This window comes from Aedes albopictus, chromosome 2, assembly GCF_035046485.1.
Source record: "Aedes albopictus strain Foshan chromosome 2, AalbF5, whole genome shotgun sequence".
Taxonomy (NCBI): domain Eukaryota; kingdom Metazoa; phylum Arthropoda; class Insecta; order Diptera; family Culicidae; genus Aedes; species Aedes albopictus.
The window spans coordinates 8,613,740-8,636,305 of record NC_085137.1 but is presented as its reverse complement, the minus strand read 5'-3'; the positions used below and the strand labels follow the sequence as shown (position 1 = coordinate 8,636,305).

General features: G+C 38.1%; 1 protein-coding gene across 13 annotated transcripts in view; it reads left to right on the top strand.

Moving 5' to 3' along the window:
- Positions 1 to 22,566, top strand: part of LOC109398296 (dachshund homolog 2) — a 140,077-nt gene that overhangs the window by 102,077 nt on the left and 15,434 nt on the right. For all 13 annotated transcript variants that reach the window (XM_062849113.1, XM_062849108.1, XM_062849112.1 and 10 more), the window contains 3 exons: positions 14,750 to 14,833; positions 15,336 to 15,482; positions 15,569 to 15,949. In XM_062849113.1, coding sequence (XP_062705097.1) covers positions 14,750 to 14,833; positions 15,336 to 15,482; positions 15,569 to 15,949 — 612 coding nt within the window. The remainder of the gene's footprint in view (positions 1 to 14,749; positions 14,834 to 15,335; positions 15,483 to 15,568; positions 15,950 to 22,566) is intronic.

Here is a 22,566-nt window from a genome sequence, read left to right as displayed (position 1 = left end):
TGCATGGGTACAATTCACTTTTACATTTGACCACTTCCAGTGGGACACCCAGAACTAGTTTCGGGACACTACCGGTTGTCTAAAATATGGTCTGAGGCTATGTTCTTCTTGATCACTTAACCTAATTTACAGCTCTATTGTCCACTAGGGCACTACGTGAGCGATTTCATTTGACAGCTGCACTTACATTTTGAACAGCGCCTAGATGTATTCTATTCTATTCTACTATATCGAACTGGTTGCCTTTCTGCTGCTTTCACTTTTCTACTCAATGGTAGAATGATGAGCACAAGGATGATGATTCCATTCCGGTTCGATTGGGGGTCCATTATGAGTAGCAGTTCGCCGATGTCCAGGTATCCGGGTCCGATTGAACCATGGGGCTCAGAAGAGGGTCAGTGTCAGTCGCTCTCGGAAGAAGAGCAACTGACGAAAAATTGCAAGTGCCGGGGCTGGGAATCAAACCCATGACCATCCGCATATGAAGCGAACGTGTGACCAACTACGCCACGGGCCCCGACTAGGCTATGTTCTTACGAATCGATCATCGTGTTATCAATAAAGGGTCTCCAGTTGGCCTAGTGGTTAAGGCTATGAACCGCCAATCCGGAAACGGCGGGTTTGATTCCCGTTCCGGTCGGGAACATTTTCTCGACTTCCTGAGCATAGTGTATCATTGAACTTGCGTCACAATATACAAATTCATGCAATGGCGGGCAAAGAAAACCCTTCAATTATTAACTGTGGAAGTGCTCTAAAGAACACTAAGGGGCTGTTCATAAAACACGTAGACCGAATTTTGGCCATCCCAGACCCCCCCGCTCCCCCTCGTAGACTTTTGTCCATACAAAAAATTTAAAATTTGTAGGAGCGTAGACTTTGGCCAGACCCCCCCCCTCCCCCCTAAAAGTCTACGTGGTTTATGAACGGTCCCTAAGTAGAAGAGAGGCAGGCCAAGTTCCAATGCAAACGACGAGCTATAAAGAAGAAGAAGAAGTTATCAAAAAAGCTGCTATTTGATGTACTGTCAAACCCCGCGTATTCATCACTCTTTAATAAGACACTTTTTAACTTGTACCCCGCTCATTCGAAATTTGTTGAATTAAAAAAATGATCAAATGTCACAGTGTAATACACTGTAAATACGAATGATACGATATTGTGATGTTACTTACACCCGCAGCGGCTCCTTGTGCAGCTGCTACTTCCGAAAGTTCTAATTTGGTGCATTCCGACACCTGATCCGTTTGGTGATCAACCGCAGTGAACCTCGGAAGCCAACAATCGTAAAATGTACAAGCTATCAATTCGTACCACCACAATATCTGTAAGATTTGTGTTCAAAAACAAATCATACAATCTAAACAAAACTAAAATAGAGTTAGTTTATCGAATTGAAAGTTTACACAGGTAATTTGACGGCAATCATTGTCGAATTAGCGTGGTTTTATGGTACGACACGCATGGATTTGATTCAATTTCACATTTACAACTTTCGGTTCACATTTTACCACTTACCGATTGTCCCTGATGTGGTCTTAGACTAGTTTTATGCAAATTATTAATCAGTTCTCCTAAAAAGTCGCAAATTGATGTAATGCATGTATGGGTTTGGTTCATTCGTGCATTTCGCCAGTTCCGGCGAGGCACTCGAATCTGGTTCCGGAACACTACTGACCTGAGACTATTTTCTTGCTGACCGTTCTTCGCGTTATCGAAGAAGCCGTTATTTAGTGTGCGTTTAGTATGCGTTTGGTTTTTTTTTTCTACATTTGACCACTTCCGTCGGGGCACCTGGAACCGGTTTCGGCACATTGGTTTTCCAAAGTATGGTCTATGATTTTTTTTGTTAATCGTTCATCAGCTTACCTAAAAAGTCATTAAATGTGTCGAACTTATGGGTTTGGTTCTCCTTTACATTTGACCACTTCCGATGGGGCAACCGTAATCGGATGCGGAACACTACCGGTTATCCCCAATATGGCCGGAAACTTTTTTTTTTGTCAAATCAAGATGCCTTAAGGTGAAGATATGACAAAGCCACAGCCCGAATTTTCAAGAGCACAAATCTGAAGAACCACGTGTCGGTTTGCGCTGAATAGTTGATCGATTGGTTACCCGCTGGTGATGACCAATCGATCAACTTTTCAGAGCAAACCGTCCAATGGTTCTTCAGATTTGAGCTTTTGAAAATATTGCCTGTGGCTTCGTCATATATTCGCCTTAAAGTCCGCGATTTGATGTGTCGCTTGCATGGGTTTGGTTCCCTTTTATATTTAGCCATTTCCGGCGGGACACCCGGAACCGGTTCTGGATCACAACCGATTCAGATATGGGGAGCATCCATTAAGTACGTCTCGCTAAAATTGAGAATTTTCAACCCCCCTCCCCCCTTTCTTATGGGTTTCCCTATATCAAATACATTGCTTGTCACACTTCCTCAAACCCCCCCTCCCCCTCTAAGCGTGACGTACTTAATGGATGCCCCCATGTTCTGAAAATATTTTCCTGCTTACTGTTCATCAGGATATCAAAAAAGCCACGATTTGATATGTCCCTTGCATGGGTTTAATTAACTTTTATACTTTGCCACCTCCGGCGGAACATCTGGAACCGGTTCCGATATGGTCTGAGAATGCTTTTCTGCTCACTGTTCATCAGGTTATCGAAAAAGCTGTGGTTTGATATGTCACATGCATGGTTTTATTTCAGTTTTATATTTGGCCACTTCCGACGGGAAACCCGGAACCGGTTCCGGGACACAACCGGTTCAGAAATGGTCTGAGAATATTATCCTGCTTACTGTTCATCAGGATTTCAAAAAAGCCACTATTTGATATGTCGCATGCATGGGTTTGGTTAACTTTAATACTTGGCCACTTCCGGCGGGACATTTGCAACCGGTTCCGGAACACTACCGGTTACGATATGGTCTGAGAATGTTTTCCTGCTTACTGTTCAGCACGTTATCGAAAAAGCCGCGGTTTGATATGTTGCATGCATGGGTTTAGTTCACTTTTATGTTTGGTCACTTCCGGCGGGACACCCGGAACCGGTGCCGGGACACTACCGGTTCAGATATGGTCTGAGACTATATTTCTGCTTACCATTCATCAAGTTATCGAAAATGCCGTAGTTTGATGTGTCGCATGGATGGGTTTGTAGCGTTTTCATATCTGGCCCCTGCCTGGGGTACCGGTCCGAAGCACCTAAATGGCAATAACTCCGGAACGGCTGGACCGATCCGAACCATTTTCAATAGGAAACAATGAGACCAGATTCTGCGTCGAATGAACCATTGGTCATTAAAATCGGTTGAGGTTTACTGGCAAAAAGTGATGTGAGTTTATTTGTACACACACATACACACACACATACACACACACATACACACACACACAGACATCACTTCAATTCGTCGAGCTGAGTTGATTGGTATATGTGACTCGACCCTCCGGGCCTTCTATCGAAAAGTTATTTTTGGAGTGAACATATAGCCTTTCCAGTACACTTAGTGTACGAGAAAGGCAAAAAGACACGCACACGTTCAATGCTTCCAGTAAGCTTATTCGTTCTTTGAAGTAAGCACGACACTAGACAACGGACTAGAATGTAACGCTCAGTCAGTGGCACAGTCGAAAACTTTTCCTGAAAGCTGCAGCGGGAATCGAACCCGCGCTCTCCAGTACGATGCGAGTTGCTTGGTGACACTAGCTACACGGCCACGAAGCTTCACATTTGACCACTTCCGGCGGGAACCCGGAGCTGGTTCCGAAACGCTATCGGTAGTCTCAAATGTGGTTTCTCTGGCTAACTGGCTAACTCTGACAAATTCATTCTCTGGCTAACTGTTCATCATTGACGTGTCGCATGCATGGGTTTGATACGCTGTTGAATTGAACCACTTCCGGCGGGGCACCCAGAATCGGTTCCCGTACACTAGTCTCAAATATAGTCTGAGTTCATTTTCTTGCTGACTGTTCTTCCAGTTGTGAAAAAAAAACCGTGGTTTTCTATGCCGCATCCATGGGTTCAGTTTACTTTTATATTTGACCACTTCCATTGGGACACATGGAACCGGTTCCAGAATACTGTCGGTGGATTCAAATGTGGATTGAACTCATTCTCTTATTAACTGATCATTAAATTTGTAAAAAGGCTACGATTTAGCGGGTCGCATGCATGAGTTTGGTTTACTGTTGCATTTGACCCCTTCCGGTGCAGCACCCAGAAACAGATCTGGTATACTAGCGGTAGTCTGGTAGTCTCAAATGAGGCCTGAATCCATTTTCTTGATAACTGTTCATCTGGCTCAGGGATGCCATATATACAGATTTATCTGTATTAAAAAGATTGTTGAGCATCCGTACAGATTTCGTTTTATATGAAATACAGATTTTTTAGCAAGAGGGGCTATTTTATTCATGTATGAGATACATATTTTTCTCCAAAATTTTGTATTTGATACAGATTTTTGAAAAGTGTGACACAGATTTTTCAAAAAATCATCTGGTATTCCTGATCTGGCTGTCGGAAAAGCCGAGGTTTGATACATCGCATAAATCGGTTCAGCTCATTTAAACTTGCGCCCACTTCCTGTGGGACACCTGAAACTGCTTCCGGAACACTATCGGTAGTCTAAGATGCGGTCTCAGCTGAGACCAGTTACTTGCTAACCGTCATCAAGTTTGTAAAAAGGTCGCGATTTGACGTGTCGCATGCATGGGTTCGGTTCACAGTAGTCTTAAATGAGGCCTGAACTACTTTTCTTGCCAACTGATCATCACCTTATAGAAAAAGCCGTGGTTTGATATGTCACATGCATGAGTTCAGTTTACTTTTACATTTGATTACCGGTGGGACACCCGGAACCGGTTACGATACACTACCGGTAGTCTCAAATTTGGTCTGGTCCGCGGTTTATTGTATCGCATGCATGGATTTACTGAATTTTGATATCTGATCCTTTCCTGGGTACTGGTCTGGAACACATAAATGGCCATAACTCCGGAACAACTGGACCGATTCGAACCATTTTCAATAAGAAACAATGGGGTAATATTCCGCGTCGATTGAAACCAAGAGCGTTGAAATTGGTTGATATTTACTATTAACAAGTGAGGTGATCACACACACGCACACACATACACACGCAGATGCTCAGAGACGAACCAGCCATGGGCTGAAAGTTTCTTTAATAAAGATATTAACTAATTAACACACACAGAAACCATCTTAACATGTCGAGCTGAGTCGATTGGTATATAAGACTTGTCCTTCCAGGGGCTCTATCAAAATTTTATTTTTGAAGTGATCTTATAGCCTTCCGGTAAAAAAAAATAATTTAAAAATTATTCAGATAATTCTAAGTTTCCACTAGATATAATATAGTTTTGGTTATCACCGGTGTCCAACAATTCATTCAGAGTATTTGAATGAGTGTAATCAATTTCATGCCTTTCAATTCCGCCATATTTTGCTTATCCTTTGACAGATACGCGTATTTCGACAACCACTTGTAATCTTCCTCAGTGTCAGTTATCCACAATAGGGCGGAATTAATAATTACGAAACCGATTACACTCATTCGAAGAGGGTATTCTGCTTAGAGGGTTCGAAAAGTCGGTACAAGATCATTCAGAGTGTTCCTTGATGCAACTTCAAGCCCTACATGATTTTTAGAGAACCACTTCTCGCAGAAACTATTAAGAAATTGTCAAAAATCATTGAATACACTAAACTGCAGGCTGCTTACGTAATAGTTTAACATAAAAAAAGAAAATCTATAATGAACCATAACAAACTTCAAATGAACTAGAAATGGCGAAGATTTGAACAAATCATTTTTCCATATCGTACTATTTAATGTGTAAGGTCAAATTTTTAAAGTTTCTTCTAGTTAGATCTTCTGTCCTGCAACAACAAAAAAACACTGTACATATTCTTGCTTAGAGGATTATGTAACCAAATCCAATTTTCAAAACTTCTTCTTTAAGGTTTTACTTTCGATGACACATAGTGCCCATTTTACCGGCACTTCTACCAGATGCTGGCATGTCTGAAACATACTGGAAAAACTTGTAATTAGAAGGCACGAAATGTTGCTAATTGACAAATTGAGAGATGAAATTTGTGAAAAAAAAATCGCGTTATGGTGGGATTCGAACCCACGACTCCGTATTCGCTTGACCAGCGCTTCAACCAACTAAACCACAGAACAGGTAATGGTTCTGCGGAATAGAAAGCCATGCGGCTTCGGAATCAGTTTGGCTTTCTATTCCGCAGAACCATTACCTGTTCTGTGGCTTAGTTGGTTAAAGCGCCGGTCTAGCGAATACGGAGTCCTGGGTTCAAATCCCACCAGAACGCATTTTTTTTCTCAATTTTCATCTCTCAATTTGTCAATTAGAAATATTTCGTGCCTTATAATTACAAGTTTTTCCAGTATGTTTCAGACATACCAGCAAATCTGGTAAAAGTGCCAGTTAAATGGGCAATATGTGTAATTGTACCCTTGCTTTACGTTCGCTTTGAAACTTAACCTGCTACTCTTTAATTTTTTCAGCAATTGTCTGTAGCACTTTCACCGGCTAAAACCATAACTACAGGATCTGGCCAAAGTCTACGGTCCATACAAATTAAAAAAAATGTATGGACGAAAGTCTACAACGGGGGAAGAGGTGGGGGTCTGAGATGTCCATAAATGAGTCTACGAAGTTTATGGACAGCGCCTTATTAATTAAAAGACTTTGTTTGCGCGGAAGATTCGGAAGTTTGCTTGAAAGGAGCTTTTCAACTCTTTCGATTTTCTGGTTTATGCTTCGTTGGACGACCGGAAACTCAGCGAGTGGTATAAACGAGTGAACATTCGATATGGTTTGGAGGGAATTCTAAACCAATTGAATGCTGACACCAAACCCGAGCAAAGTCTGACAGCAAATTGAAAACAAATTTTGATGTTGTGATATTGCAAATTATGATAACTCAGGTTGTTTTCGTTTTGGTCGTTTTAACGGTTAAAACATCAAAAATGAGAGCAGAAAAATGTTCCCGCAACAGCAAGCTGAAAACAATTCCTGCTATCAGTGATAGCAAATTGGTACTGTTTTTGTTATCAGTACGAAAAAATGAAAAAAAATCGTTAAAAATAGTGATTTTTTGATTAATATGAATTACTAAATGCCATAAGATAATTACACTAATGGTAAATCCTTAGGGTTATTAAACAAGGTTTACAACAGTTTACATCGGTGAACCAAATCAAGGTTATGGGAACAAACTACCCGACTTCACTCAGATCTGCTGGGAAAAGGTGTCACAAAGGTGATAAACGATCCAATTTCCAACCATAATCTTATCCCTGGAAATACCTGATCTTAACAGGAATCGATCATCCCCAATCAAAACCACTGCATTTATGAGCTGGAATCATCGAAGCAAAGAACTAGCTTAATTTTATTGATTTCCTAAATCGATCAATCGCGTTGTTGCCCATCATTGGCTGCTTCAGCCTAGAATCACCACATGCCGAAATCACAACCAGGCATAATCGAAAAATGCGAAATGATAGGTTAATCGAACTAAACATTGCTTTTACTGAATAGTAGGAACCCCTCCTAAGCATGGTCATTAGGCGGCATTCCTTCCTCGTATTCGGGGGTCTCTCTCTGTCTCTCCCCCAAAAAGGCGCGACGACGTCTGGCTCGATCCACCGAACAACTGCAATGTTGCAGTTTCCTTGGACGATTGTCTGTTACCGATCGCCACAGAGAGGCGCATTCCGGAGCCGGTGTGCGCGCGAATTGAAATCGAGAAATGATAGGCCAAAAAGTGCAAGCGACGAACCCGATCAGTCAGTCAGTCAAGGCAAGTCACTCACTCACCCCGGACCCCGGACTACGGAATCGAATGTGTGCTCGCGCGGCACAAACTCGACGGGCGAGAGTGAAAAAGTCTCTCCGATCGAAAAGCAACAAGAAAAACTGCACAAAAATCGATAAAAATTATCTTTAATTATGGACCCATAAAGTGAAAACGTTTATCTACGTTTATATTAATTCATTTTTTGCTGTCTCTTTCGCTGGGCTGTGTGTGTTGTGTTTGGATCTTGTTCCTGACGAGTTGCGAGATCCTGTGGTTAGATAGCGAAGTTCACTCGCAGAAACATTTCCTCGTCTCGTCAACGATCGTTCCGTCGTCTTCCGTGGGGTGATGCGACGACGACCGTTCGGACGCAGATGGATGGATTGCAGCACGACTCACTCAATTTTTCTGCTTAGTTTTTATTAAATAATGTCAGAGATCGAAACCCATTTGGCAGTCGAGCCGAGAATGAGTGAAACAGATAAGAGGAAAAAAAATCAAAATAAAAATATAGCCACTCAATTTAACACGCTCGAAGCAATATTGAACAAATTTTCTGTGCGCAGACTGGAGGAAAATGAACAATTTCGATCGAGCGAGAGGAAAAAAAAACGACGAACTCTTGATGGAAAATAAAACTATAGATCACCGTTGAGCAGTCAACCGTCTGGATTTGGTGCTGATTTGGGAGTGCTGTTCGCTTGTTTTTTTTTGTTCTGTGTGCGACGAATAATAGCTGCAGGAAAATGTAGAGCTTGGAATTACGATTAACGATATTAGACGCTTTTGGTGTGCTGCGGCGGCGATGTCTGTCTGGATACGAATCATATGTGATGGAGTTTTTCGTCAATTCGCCTCGGGTTGATTAGATACAGAAAAAAAACAGCCATTGCTATGGAGGAGAAGGGGAGCCAATGATTTCCATTTTTGAAGGCGGTGGAATTTGATTGGTAAAATGGAGAAACGATCTCGCGTTGCGAGAGGGGAGATAAGACTTCCATAAATGAATATATGCTTCTAAATGGGCATTAAATTATTCCGAAGAATAGAAATTATGGATGCTTTTGATTGGAATAAAGAATGAAGGCTTTGCTTGGTACGCCGTACTTTTGAAACTATTCTGAAAAACAGATCGGCATTCATTAGGCGCAATTATTTACAATGTTGCAAAGCATGTTTCGGGTAGAGTTGATAGTTGGTCGATGATTTCAAATACAATTTCAATGTGCTAGTACTAGGGTTTTTTTTATTACAAAAAATGAGAAAAATCAGGGTCGCCTATTTTCCCGGAAAACTCAGGTGGAAATTTTTTGTTTTTACTTACTTTGAACAATCATAACTCAAGAACGAAGCATAGTAGAAACAAAGTTTTTTTTTAGAAAATGAAAGCAAATTTTCTCAGAGATAAAAAAATGAAGTTTTCCACAAAATTTTCCACAGTAGTGAAAATTCTTAAAGAAAAGCCAGAAAAAATATGCCCGAACTCGTGGAAAATTTTCATAAGCTTTGATTTCTAAAATTATCGAAATGCACTTTTGTTTCGATTCCTGAGTTATGGCCAATTTTGTAAAAAAAATACTTTTAAATTGAAATGACTTATGAAACATCACAATTTTAGTGAAATCATATCAGTACTCACCTACCATCCATCATTAAGCTAAATGTTAATGCCTTAGAACAAAAAAAATCAGAAGTATTTTCAATATATTCGATCCACAATTATCTTAATTATCTTAAAATAATCTAAAAAAAAATTACTAAAAACTTGAAATCTGAAGAAGCTTTCGATGTTATCAGCTCAAAATCGATAAAATGATCACATACACCCCTTTAAATCTGAACCCCTCAAATTCCTCGAAGGTATGCAGTTGGAAATGATGTATGTAACAATAAAATACAACCAAATAATAGAAATATAACTGATTTCGTAAAAATTTAAGAAACCTAGAGACTTTTCTCAGCAATGAATTTTAAAACCACTAGGGCAGGTCCTGCAGCTTTTTTTGTGATTCTTTGCATGTTGTCACGCCATTTATTTGGAAACTTCTCAGGTAATTTCTTTAGGAAATCCATCCCTTAGAGATTTTCTTTGGAATTCCATCAGCAGCTTTTTCTGGAATTTTTTTGTAATTCCTTTGGAAATGGGGAATCTTCCGGCAATTCCTTTGGAAAGTTCGTCATAAATGCTTTTGTAAATTCTCTTTGTAATTTTTATGGGAATTGTTCACAATTTGAGTTTCTTCGTGTTCGGTAATTTCAGAGGTTCTTGCAGGATTTCCCAGAATGATTCAAGCAACGTTCGGCAATTGGGTTGCTTGCTCTGTAATTGCTTTTGACCATTCCTCCAATAATTTCTTTGGATTTTTTTCCAACAACTGTTTCGGGAAAAAATAAAATATCGAAATATTCTTGAAGAACAAATTTTCCTATATGTATCAAAAGAGAAACTCCCTTAGGATTCTCTGGAGTAATTTCCTGAAGAATTATTGAAGCAATTTTTGATTTGAATCTCTCGAAATTGTTCGGGAAATTCTTGAAGGAATCGGTGGAGCAATTCTCAAATGAAGCTATAGAAGAATGCTAAAAATTTTTTTGAATAATTTGTCATAAAATATTTGAAGCAATCCCAGAACAAGCTCTGGATAACAGAACGAGATTATTCATTCAAAACTCTTCAATAAATCTGTGATCGAGCTTTAAGAATAATTTCTGGATACAGTCCCGTAGGATTCTGTGGAGTAATTTTCTAAAGAAAATTTGGAGGAATTTCAGAATCTTGCGAGAAATTCCCATAGCAGTCTCTGGAGGGAATCTCAATTGAATTTCAAAAAAATATGTGACAGAATTATTAAAATATTTTCCAAAAACAATGTTATGAAGAAAAGAGCGTGGAATTTTGTGTTAAAATCCATTAATGAAGCTTTGTACAATTTTTTGAAATAATTACTAGATTAAGACCAGTAATGTCATGGTAAAATCAGAGCTGTTTACTCAAGATTTCTAAATCTCAACGCCCCCTATACTGGTAAGGGCTTGTCTATAAACTACGTAGACTCTTAGAGGGGGCGGGGGGTCTGGCCAAAGTCTACGCACCATACAAATTTCTGAAAATTTTGTATGAACAAAAGTCTACGGAGGGTGAGGCCCCCCCGAGATGGTGAGGGTCTGAGATGTTCCAAAATGAGTCTACGTAGTTTATGAACAGCGCCTAAGGTCCCACTGAAATGACTTCACATGACAGAAGTTTCCACGATTTTTTTGAGTAATTATTGCAGGTATTGCCTCTATGAGTTCAACAATAATTCTTCTAAAGATTCCTCCAGAAATAATTTAAGAATTTATTCCTTTCCTTCTAATGCTCAAGATTTTTTTCCATGATTACCTCCATGGATACCGCCAGAAATTTCTTTAGGGACACATTCAAGATTTATAATTAAAAATTCCGAATTTTTTACAGAAAGTAGATTCTTGCAGAATTTCCTAGAATGATTCAAGCAAGGTTCGTTCATAATTTATTCCTGGGATAACTTAAGTGATTTTTTCGGAAATTCCTTTAAGGATTGCTACGAAAGTTCGTGCATGCATTTTTTCATGTGATTCTTCAAACATTTGTGTAAGACTTTTCCATCAGAATCTGGAAATTTTTCATGAAGTTCCCCAAAGATTTCTGGAATTCTTTCAAGAGTTATTGTTGAAATTTTTCCAGAGTTTCCTTAGGTCTTATTTCATATATTCAGAGATTCCCTTAAGCGTTTATTTGAAATTTTCTCTAGAAAATTCTCAAGAAATTCTATAAGTTTCTCCAGAGGTTTTTTTTTCAAAAATTCCTTCAAGTATTTCTCCAGGGATTGCTTAGGGTTTATATAGACATTTCTTAAGGTATTGTTTTATTATTTTTCCAGCGATGCTCTAGAGGTTTCATCCAAAGGTGTTCTCAGCAATTCCCTTAGAAATTACTTCAGAATCTATTCTTTTTGGATTTTTCGTTCAAATAATCTCTCCTGTCCTTCCAAGCATTTTTTTTTTAGAAAAAAATCAATTTTCACAGATTTATTCGGAAGTTCTCTATTTTTTCCAGGTTGTTTATTGTTTCTGTTGGATTTTCTCCAGAAATTTCTCCTTCAGGGATTTTTACGTAATTACTCTTTAAGTAATTGTAAGAGAAATTCTGCTATGGATTGCTACAGGGATCTCTGCGCTGAAGAAACCCCTTTAGCTCTAAATAAGTCTCTGAAGACCTTTTGAAAGAATCCCTGAGAAGTTGAAAGACTTCCTTAAGAAATACACCGGAAAAGCCTTGGACGAAATTCCTAGAAAAGTTTATTAAGTAATCTTTGACAAATTTTCAGAAAAAATCTTATAATTAAATTTATGGAGCAATCGCTGAAATAACTTCTAAAAATATCCCTGGAGCAATTTGTGGACATATTCGTGAAGAAACTCCTGTAGAAATACTAGAAAAAATGTCTCGATAAGCTTCTGTAAATAAACTTTGGAAAAACTCCAGATACGTCTAAGTGAATTCTTGTACAAATTCTTAGAAATCATTTCAAAATAATCTGCGGAGCAATGATCAAAGCTATCCTTTAAGGAAATGCCGGAGTTCTTCTCTCCTCTTCTTGGCGTAACGTCCTTACTGGGACAAAGCCTGCTTCTCAGCTGTTCTATGAGCACTTCCACAGTTATTAACTGAGAGCTTCCTCTGCCAATGACCATTTTGCATGTGTATATCGTGTGGCAGGCACGAAGATACTCTATGCCCAAGGCATAGAGTACATTCTGGCAAAAATTTTCAATGGAATTTTTAAAGCAATCCCTGAAAAAATCTCTGGTGGGCTTCCTGATGAAATACCCGAACGAGTTTCTGAACGTATCTCTGGAAAAACTTTCGAGCAATCCCCTGGAACAATTGGCGAAGAATTTTTGAAAGAATTTTTGAAGTAATCCCAGTAGAAAATTGTGAAGGAATCCCTGGAAGGGTTTCCTTAACGAATCCCTAGAAGAATTTCTGAAGTTATCCCTGGCGGAGTTTCAGGACGAGCTTACTGGAATCTAAGAATCTAAAGAATACCTGGATAAACTTCTGGAGAAATTCTCAAGGGAATTTCTGGAGGAAACCTTCTGAAAAATATCATGCAGCAATTTTGAAAGCAATTCTTAAAAGATGTCTTAATGGAATGCTTGAACAAAATAAAGAATGTATTTCATAAAGATTTTCTGGAGAAATCTCAAGGTAAAATTCTTAAGGAATCCCTGCAAGCATTACTGAAGAAAACTTTAGAAGAATTCCTAAAGGAGTCTGAAGAAGATTTTCTAGAGAAATCCTTGGAGAAATTTCTGGAGGAATTCTGAACTTTTGATTTTCTAAAGGAATCGCTGAAAGCATTTCTAAAGACATCCGAAGATGTTTTCCTGAAAATTTTCTGGTACGGAATTTTGAAAGAACTGATGACAGAATTTCTGGAGAAACCTATGAAAGGATGGAATACTTGGAGAATTTTTTGAAAGGATCTTCTAGTGGTTATTTTATATTTAATTCTAGAACAATTCTGAAGAAGGTCATGATAGATATGTATTAAAAAAATCGAAAGTACTTCGAAAGGCTTTTTGACAGACATTTTTCAAAAAATGGAATCCATGGAGCAATTCCGGAAGGAATCCAAAGAGGAATTCCCAGAAAGGGCATCTAGTGCAGAATTTTGAATAAATTCTCTAGAACATTGTCTGAAGGAATCGCTTTGCGAATTTTGGGATGGATTTTTACAGGAATTAATGGAGTTATATCTGAAGATATCTATGAATTGTTCTTCAAACCATTCTTTTGTAAACTGCTGCAGGAATCCCTCAAAGATCTTCTGAAGTTATCACCAAAGGATTTTGTACAAAATGAATTTCTGAACCAATCCTTGTTAGATTTTTTAAAATAACGTTTTGAGAAATAGCTTATGAAATATCTAAATTAATCCCTATAAGAAACTCTAGAAATCCCTAGAGAAACTTTGGGTTTCAATCTTTAATAGATTTTTTTTTTAAATTTCGTAGAGTTATTTCCGGGCAATTTTGTGCAGTTATGCATGGCCACTAATACTGGTAAGAAAAAAAAATGTTTTTGTTTTTCTTTATCTCAAGAGCATGTTACTCAGTGAGAAAAAGAACCTCTAAATAAAATTGCAAGGGAATGTTTAAAGGAATAATTATTTTAGAAGGAAAGAAAGAAGGAATTTGTAGGGAAATTCCAGATGGATTTTAAGATCGAATTTAAAAAAAAAATATCCAGAAAAAAAATCAGGAATTCTCAAAAAACAATCTGTTCTCAAATTAACTTTTGGAGTAATTGCCGTAGCATTCTGTAAGGCATTTTCGAAAAAAAAATCGCTTGAGGGACTCCTATAGAACTATCTGAATACATTCCTGAATTACTGGAGAAATTTCTACCATACATCTGAAGAAAATTCCGACAGAACCTCTGAATACATTTCATGGCGAATTTGGAGGAATTCTCAAAAAAAAAAAAAACTCGGGTAAATAAACGAAGGAAAATTTTCATAGGAAATAATAGAAAATTATGAATATTTGTATGCAGATAAGACATCTAGACATTTTTATGATGTCACATTCGACAAGGAAATAATAAAAACTAGTGCGGAAAACTAGTGCGGACTAGTGGTAAACTTTTTTACTAAGCAAACTGCATTCATCATTCAACACTTCATTGATTCGTTTGTGTACCAGGTTGATTATTTTCTTCCCTTTCTCCAACGTACTCAGTCATAATTAATATTAATCAAACTTGACCACTTTTGTGCCATTATTCTGCTCTTCCCCACCACCACGGACTAATCGTTGCAATTCCACCTTTTTTTCTTCCATCCCTCCACAAATGCAGCCGAACTGAAGATGGACGTAATTCGAGAGCGCGAAGTCAAAGATTCCCTGGAACGCCAGTTGGCCGACGAAAAGCGACTCCGAGGTAAGAAGGGCTTTATTCTTTATTATTATTATATATCTCTTTTCAATCTGCTCGCTCGACGAAATCATCAACTGTGTTACCACCACCCTTCTTCCCCTTGAGAGACTCATCTGAAGCTGCAGCTCATACCTACTTGCGACTGCTTGCGCTGCGCTGCTGCCCGGACGAATGCGTTCTCGTATTTATATATATTTTAAATTGGATTAGCAAATTATACCTTGAAGAAAGCGCACCGCGGAGACGAAGATAGCCTGGATTTACTTTTCCGCTTCTTTATTGTGAAGCCCGTAGGTAGAGGAATAATTTATAAATGATTGATGAAATTCGTCAACGATTTAGCGTCATAAATCACAATAAATTTCGATTTCGAAGGAACCAGGCGAAATGAGCAGCTTCATTTTCTACCAACTTGATTAAATTGTGAATTTGGCCACCAAAATCCCCGGAAAAGACCCGACAAAAATGGTTTTATGTGTTTTCTGTCTGTTCCGTTATCCTGCAGGGCTTTATCAGAAACGATTCAAGAAGGAGCGTCGATTGCGAGTTCAGCTGAAAGAGCGATTAGATGCCGAGCGGAAGCGTCGAACCCAGCTAGAAGAGATTATCAAAGCCTCCGGAGCACCAGCCGAAGCGTTGCGGATTATCGCAGGTAAGACGACGAGAGACGACCGAAATCCGCGGAACGTGATTTTATGATTGACTTCCTTCCCCCCACCCTATTCGCTTATCACGCAGAAAATATCAACAACGACCAGCAGCGCGAGAAAGAACGGGAACGGGAAGCGGAGCGGGAGCGGGAGAAGGAGCGCGAAAAGGAACGCGAACGGGACAAGCACCGCGACAAGGGCCGTGAAGATCGGGAACGGAACGATTCGGACCGAATGCGAGATCGAGACTCCGATAGGGAGGAGCGGAGTCGAGAGCGGCACGAACGGGAACGGGACCGCGAGCGGGGTTCCTCGGTGGAGCGGTTTTCCAAGGAGGGCAGTCCGGTGGCTTCGCGAGGGGCTAGTCAGGAGGTGTCGCCACCGCAGCCACAGGTCCCGGAGGGTAAACCGTGGAACTACCCGGGGCTGGACATCATGGCGACCGGGGCGTTCTGGCAGAACTATTCCGGTAAGTGAAGCAATGGTTTATTTAGATTTTGAAAAACGTTACGAAATTTCGTTAAGTAATAGTTTGATGGCTATTTGCAAGTTTGTTTAATCCTATTAAGATTATTATCAATGCTGACGGTTTTGCTGATCTAAAGCTTTGAAATGATATCGTTTGCATCCCTTCCTGGTTTCCATCATCTGACGTGTTACTTGTCCCTCTATGTCTATTGTCCATGCTATCCTCCTAATTGAGATGATTGTCATACTACTTCAGCTACTTTACGATCATCGCACATGCTTCCAAGCTATTGCGCCCCAAGCTCTTTCATAGAATACAAATTTTCTTCAACTTTCTGAGGTCATCTTTTTAGCCCTCCTTTGGCGTTAGGGTCATTTTGCTGGTCAGCGTGCTGCTGCCAACGTGATGCAAAAGGAAGGTCTTGACTTGAGCCCACACAAAAAAACAGCTTAGTGATTTTATCAAATTCATAAAAAAATTCTCCCGAGATTTCTTCAGTTGTAAGAAACTTAATCACTACCTATTCCTGCGAAATTTCTCAAAATGTTATTTTATAAAATCTCTCATGGGTTGCTTCAGAAATTCCTCCTTGAAGTTCCTCAGGAATCCTTCAGTAATTCGTTCGAAAATTATTTAAGAGACCTAAACTCATTCCGAAACTCATCGAAGGGTACATTTAGAAAACGATCCTAAAACATCCTCCAAGTATTTCTTCAGAAAAGCTTCAAGGGAAATTCAAAACATTCTGCCAGTAATTCATCTGGGGGAGGGGAGAGGGGGGGTTTCTATCAGTAACACTAGTTTACAAAATAAAACGAAAGTCGTGATGCACAATTTTGAGCTGATTTCGAGACCGTGCTTTATTTTTTTTAAGTAAAACAGTTTTTGAGTTTCAGCTCAATATCGAATTTTACAACTTTTTAAAATATGGAATTTACTAAAATTCAAATATCTTTCGTTTTGTTGAACCAATTTTGAATCTTTTTCTATAAATTGAAAGCTAAACATAAGAGCATTTGATTATCTCAATGCAGGTTTTGTGTCAGATTGATGAAATTCCAGATGCTGGCATGTTTGAAGGACGATCTCCTTAAATTTTAGCAAAACTTCCAAAAACTTGTGAAGAAATGTATTTTTTTTTTTCAATAAGAAAAAATAAACAATTTAAAAATTCCTGCTCAACGTTTATTCGACATATCATATGTAGGCGAGTTACAGTAAAAAAAATCAGTTCAATCAGAGCGATGATTACGAAGAATGAGATGTGTGAAGTGAACTGAGTGACTTAAAAAAAGAACAAAAATCGATGTCAAATCATCAACCTTGTATTGACACGAATGCACTTTTTAGTGTAAAGTGTCATTTATTAAAAAAAAAAAAACTTTGCATGGAAAATGGAAAAGATTTCCTATCTACTGTATTTTTTTTCCTTCGCGTTTTTTAACTCAGGGCATGAATCTACAACACCAAAATGATCATCAGCTTACCATGTTCAAGAATGCTGTAAACTAGTGTAATTATTAATATGTAAATAAAAAAAATATTGTTTCCTTGAGATTTTCCCAAATTTTCTTGGTGATTACCCCAGAAATTAATTTGAGAACTCGTTTATGAAACATTCTTTGGATTCTTTTCAAAATTTGTCCATGGATAAGAATTATTTAGAAAATCGGCCAGGAATTCGTATAACCTTTTGGAACCGATTTTTTTCGCCGCTGTCGACGCAACCTCGCTGGTGTCGAACACGTTTGTTATGCTCGGTTTTATCGCCGGGGTCATATATGACTCCTCCGGCTCCAAAGGGATAAGGTAGTCTATCATTTCAAAAGAAATTTTTGATAATTCTTTAAGAACATCTTTCATGGATTGCATCAGGAATACATCTAGAGCACCCTATGAAAGAAATCACTAAGAATTCATCTTAGAAAGCAACTTGTGTTTCCTCAAAAATTGCTCCAACAGAAATCCGTATGAGAATTTTGAAAGAAAATCACCAGCGGTTTTTTTAGAGTTGCTTTCGATGATTTTTTAAGAAAAACAAAAGTTCAGAATTTCCTTAGAAAATCTGTTGAATACTTCATCACATTTTTTTTTTTTCAAAGTTGCCTTCAGAAATTCATCCAGGGAAGAATACCTTCTGGGCTTTCTACAAATATTGCCTGAAGAATTTCCCCAGAAATTTCTCCAAGAATTCTTTGAGGTAGATTTGCATTGGTACCGTCTGAAACTTCGTGAGGGATAAGTACAGATTTTTTCTTGGGATTGCTTTAAGGACAAGGTATTTGGAGTACATAGCTCAAAATTTCTAGAGCACCGTTTTTTAGAACTGTTGAACGGATTTAGATGAAAATGCATCACGCTAATTGTTCAGTGGCTGCCAACAGCGCGATGCATTTTAATCCAAATCCGTTCAACAGTTCTAAAAAACGGTGCTCTAGAAATTTTGAGCAATGTACTCCAAACACCTTGTCTTTAAACAATGTTTGTTAAATTTATCCAATCCTTTCAGAGCTTCCTGCCAGGATTCCTTCAAGAATTCTTTCAAAATTTGTTTCATAAATTATTTCATTGATTTCCTCGGTAAGTTTTCCCTAGTACTTCAGAAACTCGTGTAGGTTCTTCAAGAAGTCAATTTCACTGAAAATTTCTGCACGATTACGTCCAGGAATTTCCTCAGGGATTTCTCTAGATAACTGTTAGAATTTCTCCACCGATTCTTTAACGAATTTATTCAGATTAAAATCCTAGAAATTTCTCCAGTCATTCCTTCAGAAATATCTAAAGATTATTTTTCTAGGAAACTTTACAAATGGTCATCTAGGCATTTCTCCAAATGTGACTACAGGAATTCTTTCAAAAATACGTCCACAGATTCCTCCAGAATTACTTTCAGAAAACCCTCCATGAAATTTATTGAGGGTTATTTCCAGATATTTCTTCAGAACTTCCTTCAGATTTTCATCTAGAGAAGGATTAATGAGTACTTCCTGAAATTTCCACAAGGATACTACTGGGCATTGCTTCTAAAATTTTTCAAGAATTCTTTCAGATATTCCTCTTCACATTCCATCTGAAATTCCTTTAGAGATGATACATTCAAAAATATCTCGAAAAACTTCTTCAGATTTTTTTAGGGATTTCTTCAGGAACTTCAGCAAGGAATTGTTTCAACATTTTATGGCTAGAGTTCTTCAGGAAGAACTCTTATTTTTTTTAATAATCTTACAGAGATTGCTTTGAACATTCCTTGAGAATAGAGTGTCCATTTCCCGGCCAATTTTCGTGTCCCGGGATTCGGGACAAAATACTTAGCTAATCCCGGGAAATCCCGGGATCCCGGGATTTTTGAAAATTTCAATAAAACCCAGAAAATTGATTTGTTTAGCTTTTGTGCATTTGAAATATTCATTTTTTAAGTTATGGTTATTTCTGTATCCATCACAAGAAGTATTATAAAATGTCTATACAATGTACTGCACTACTACTTGATGTACAAATGTCAATAACGAAATACATATAAAAGTATCAACGTTATGTTCGCCAAGAACAGTCTGTTTTCAACTATTTAGTTGTTAATTTATTGCAAGTAATTTTCTACCGATATCTAATAGTTTAAGAGAAATAATTATCATAATCTGTATTATATTGCTACGGAAGATGTTTGTATTGTTGATATGTATCGTAAAAATCGCACTTCAATATAACTTTAGAGTATCTTTTGAACTCCTAGTTTCCAAATATTTCAATACAAAAGATTGGACTCTTTTTGCAAATTGCGGTTTTCCATAATTTTAAAACTTTTGTACTTGTTATTGAGATTCATTAATTCTCTTCTGAAAAATTCAAATTATTTACATAATATAGTAAAAGTTTGGTCTCAGATTTCCAAAATTACAATGTAATATGGTATGTGGGCTATGTCCAGTTTGTTCTTGCTGCTACTGAATAAACCAATAAATAGAAAAAGATGAATGAAATGCATAACGTGATACCAAGTTTATCATGAATGATTGATTTTTTTTTTTCAAGTATGACCTAGTGTCCCAAAGCCCGATGGTGGTGTGTGAGAAAACCGCTCATATTTCGAAAGTGAAAATGGCCAGATAAAGTTTTTGCCTTGATATTTGGCAGTTTTATCTACAAATTGTCTTCATCCCGGGATTCCCGGGATTGTCGGGATTTCTGAAATGATATCCCGGGATTCGGGAAATCCCGAAATCACTCAAATCCCGGGAATTCTTGTCCCGGGATGTCCCGGGAAGGACACTCTACTTGAGAAATTCTTTTAGGATTCTAATAATCCTTCAGGGATTTTCCCAGAATTTTTTTAAAAAAATGTACAAAACAAAAATGACGAAATTCTTAAAAAATACCTCAAGAAATTTTAAAAGAAATATTTGAAGGATTGTTCGAAACAATTTCTAAAACAATCTCCTTTGCAGATTTTTAGGAAGATTTATAAAGAAATCTAGATGAATTTCAGGACGAAAATACTGCAATAATTTCTGAATGTGTCTTTGGAGAAATCCTTGGAATGCGAAACTTCTAAAAAATGTTTCATAAATGTATTTAAAAAAAATAAGAAATTTTTGTTGGAACTCTGAAAGTAAACCCAAAAACATATTGTTTGAGAAATTGCTTAGGAGATTCCTGTAGAAACCTGTAAAGAAATTACTGTAGAAATCCCAAGAAACTGCCGACAAAGGACTGGTAGAAAGTTGAAAGAATATCTGGAAGAACTAGAGAATCTTTGGAGGAATTCCTCAAGTATCACCGAAAAAATCTGAATTTCTAAGCAATTCCTAATTGTGCATAAACCCTAAGCTATATCTGGAGTAACTCCCAGAGGAAATTCCAAAAAAATCTCTTGAGAATTTCAAGTTTCTAGAGGAATTTCTTAACAAATGCCTGAGGAAATCCCAGAGTATACTAAGCAATACCTCGAGAATTTGAGGCGAACCAACCAAGGGTTGAAAACCTTATTAAGGAAAACCTTTGTAAGGAAAATAATAATAATAATCTCTGGAGAAATTCCAACAATTTCTGGAAAAAGAGCTTCTGGAAAAATGTTATGGACTTCTGAAAAAAAAAAATCGTAGGGGAATTCCTAAAGGAATCTTTGTGAAAAAAATTCTCCTGGAATTGCATCTTTTGAAGAAGTTTTTTTTTTCCAAAGAATCCCTGAAGAAACCCCAGGAGCACTTCAGGAGAAGTTTTAAAAGAAACACATGGACATGAATGAATTGTTATGGGATACAGGGAGAAATCTCTCTCTCTTCTTGGCGTAACGTCCTCATTGGGACAAAGCCTGTTTTCAGCTTAGTGTTCTATGAGCACTTCCACAGTTATTAACTGAGAGCTTCCTCTGCCAATGACCATTTTGCATGTGTATATCGTGTGGCAGGCACGAAGATACTCTATGCCCAAGGAAGTCAAGGAAATTTCCTTTACGAAAAGATCCTGGACCGACCGGGAATCGAACCCGTCACCCTCAGCATGGTCAAGCTGAATACCCGTGCGTTTACCGCCTCGGCTATATGGGAGAAATCTTTGAAGGAATTCTTTCTTGAGTCATTCAATGGAAACCTACGAGAATCTTCCTTTAAGAATTTTTAAAGAAATGTTTTGCAGTGTTTCTGGATAATCGGGAAGAAAATGTTGAAAAGGTGCATTAAAAAAAATACATTTCTGAATTGATTCTTGGAGAAATCTGCTAAAGATTTCTAGCTAAACTCGTTGAAGGAATTCCTACAAGAATGATACTTTCGCGGTAATTGCTTAAACATTTCGTGAGAATATAATTTATGAATGAGGTTTCCCAGAATAATTCTTAATTAGGCGCAATTTGGAAGTCACTTCCATAAGGTATACCAGTATAGAAATTTAGATAGCTTGAGTTTTACCCTGGTAGCCCTGGTTTTACCATGATAGTACTGCTTACCTCCGATCGATACTATTTACGCAGTAAGATGCTCATTCCTAATTCTTCGATACGTTTACCCTCAATACTCGTGTTTCAGTCTTGAGTACCGTTCAGCAACATCCCGGATATATTCAGCAAAGCATGTAGAATTGCTGGATTTGTTGAAAATCATACTCGACGATCCTATTATGGTAGGCATCTCATCCTTTCAGGCACACAAAACATCGCTGTTATGTCATACCCAGTGTTATCTCAGTGATATACTTACAGTTATTTTTTAACGGTTCAGTAGCCACTTAGTAGAATCGATTAACGAAAACTGAATTTGAAACACTTATACATCATCCTCCAAACCAGCTACGGAAGTTCACTTTCAAACTGTAATTACATTTCTCTGACCTCATTTACATCCGAGAACAATGCGGAAAACGAAACGCAAAACGTTCTTAACTTCAGTCAACGACCCTTCGCCTTTGGCACCATAATTTCTCCATAATTTTATTAGTTCCGGTTGGCGGTCGGTCCGTTTCCCTCATGCCAATTTCACCGATGATATCAAAAAGACATTTCCCCTGCGTTACTCTCCAAGAAAGAAAAAAAAAACCTGCCAACCTGCCCCGCGCCATAACTACATTGTATCAACGACCCATTTACCCCCGCGTCGAACCGAACCGAAGTTGGTACCAGCAATTTT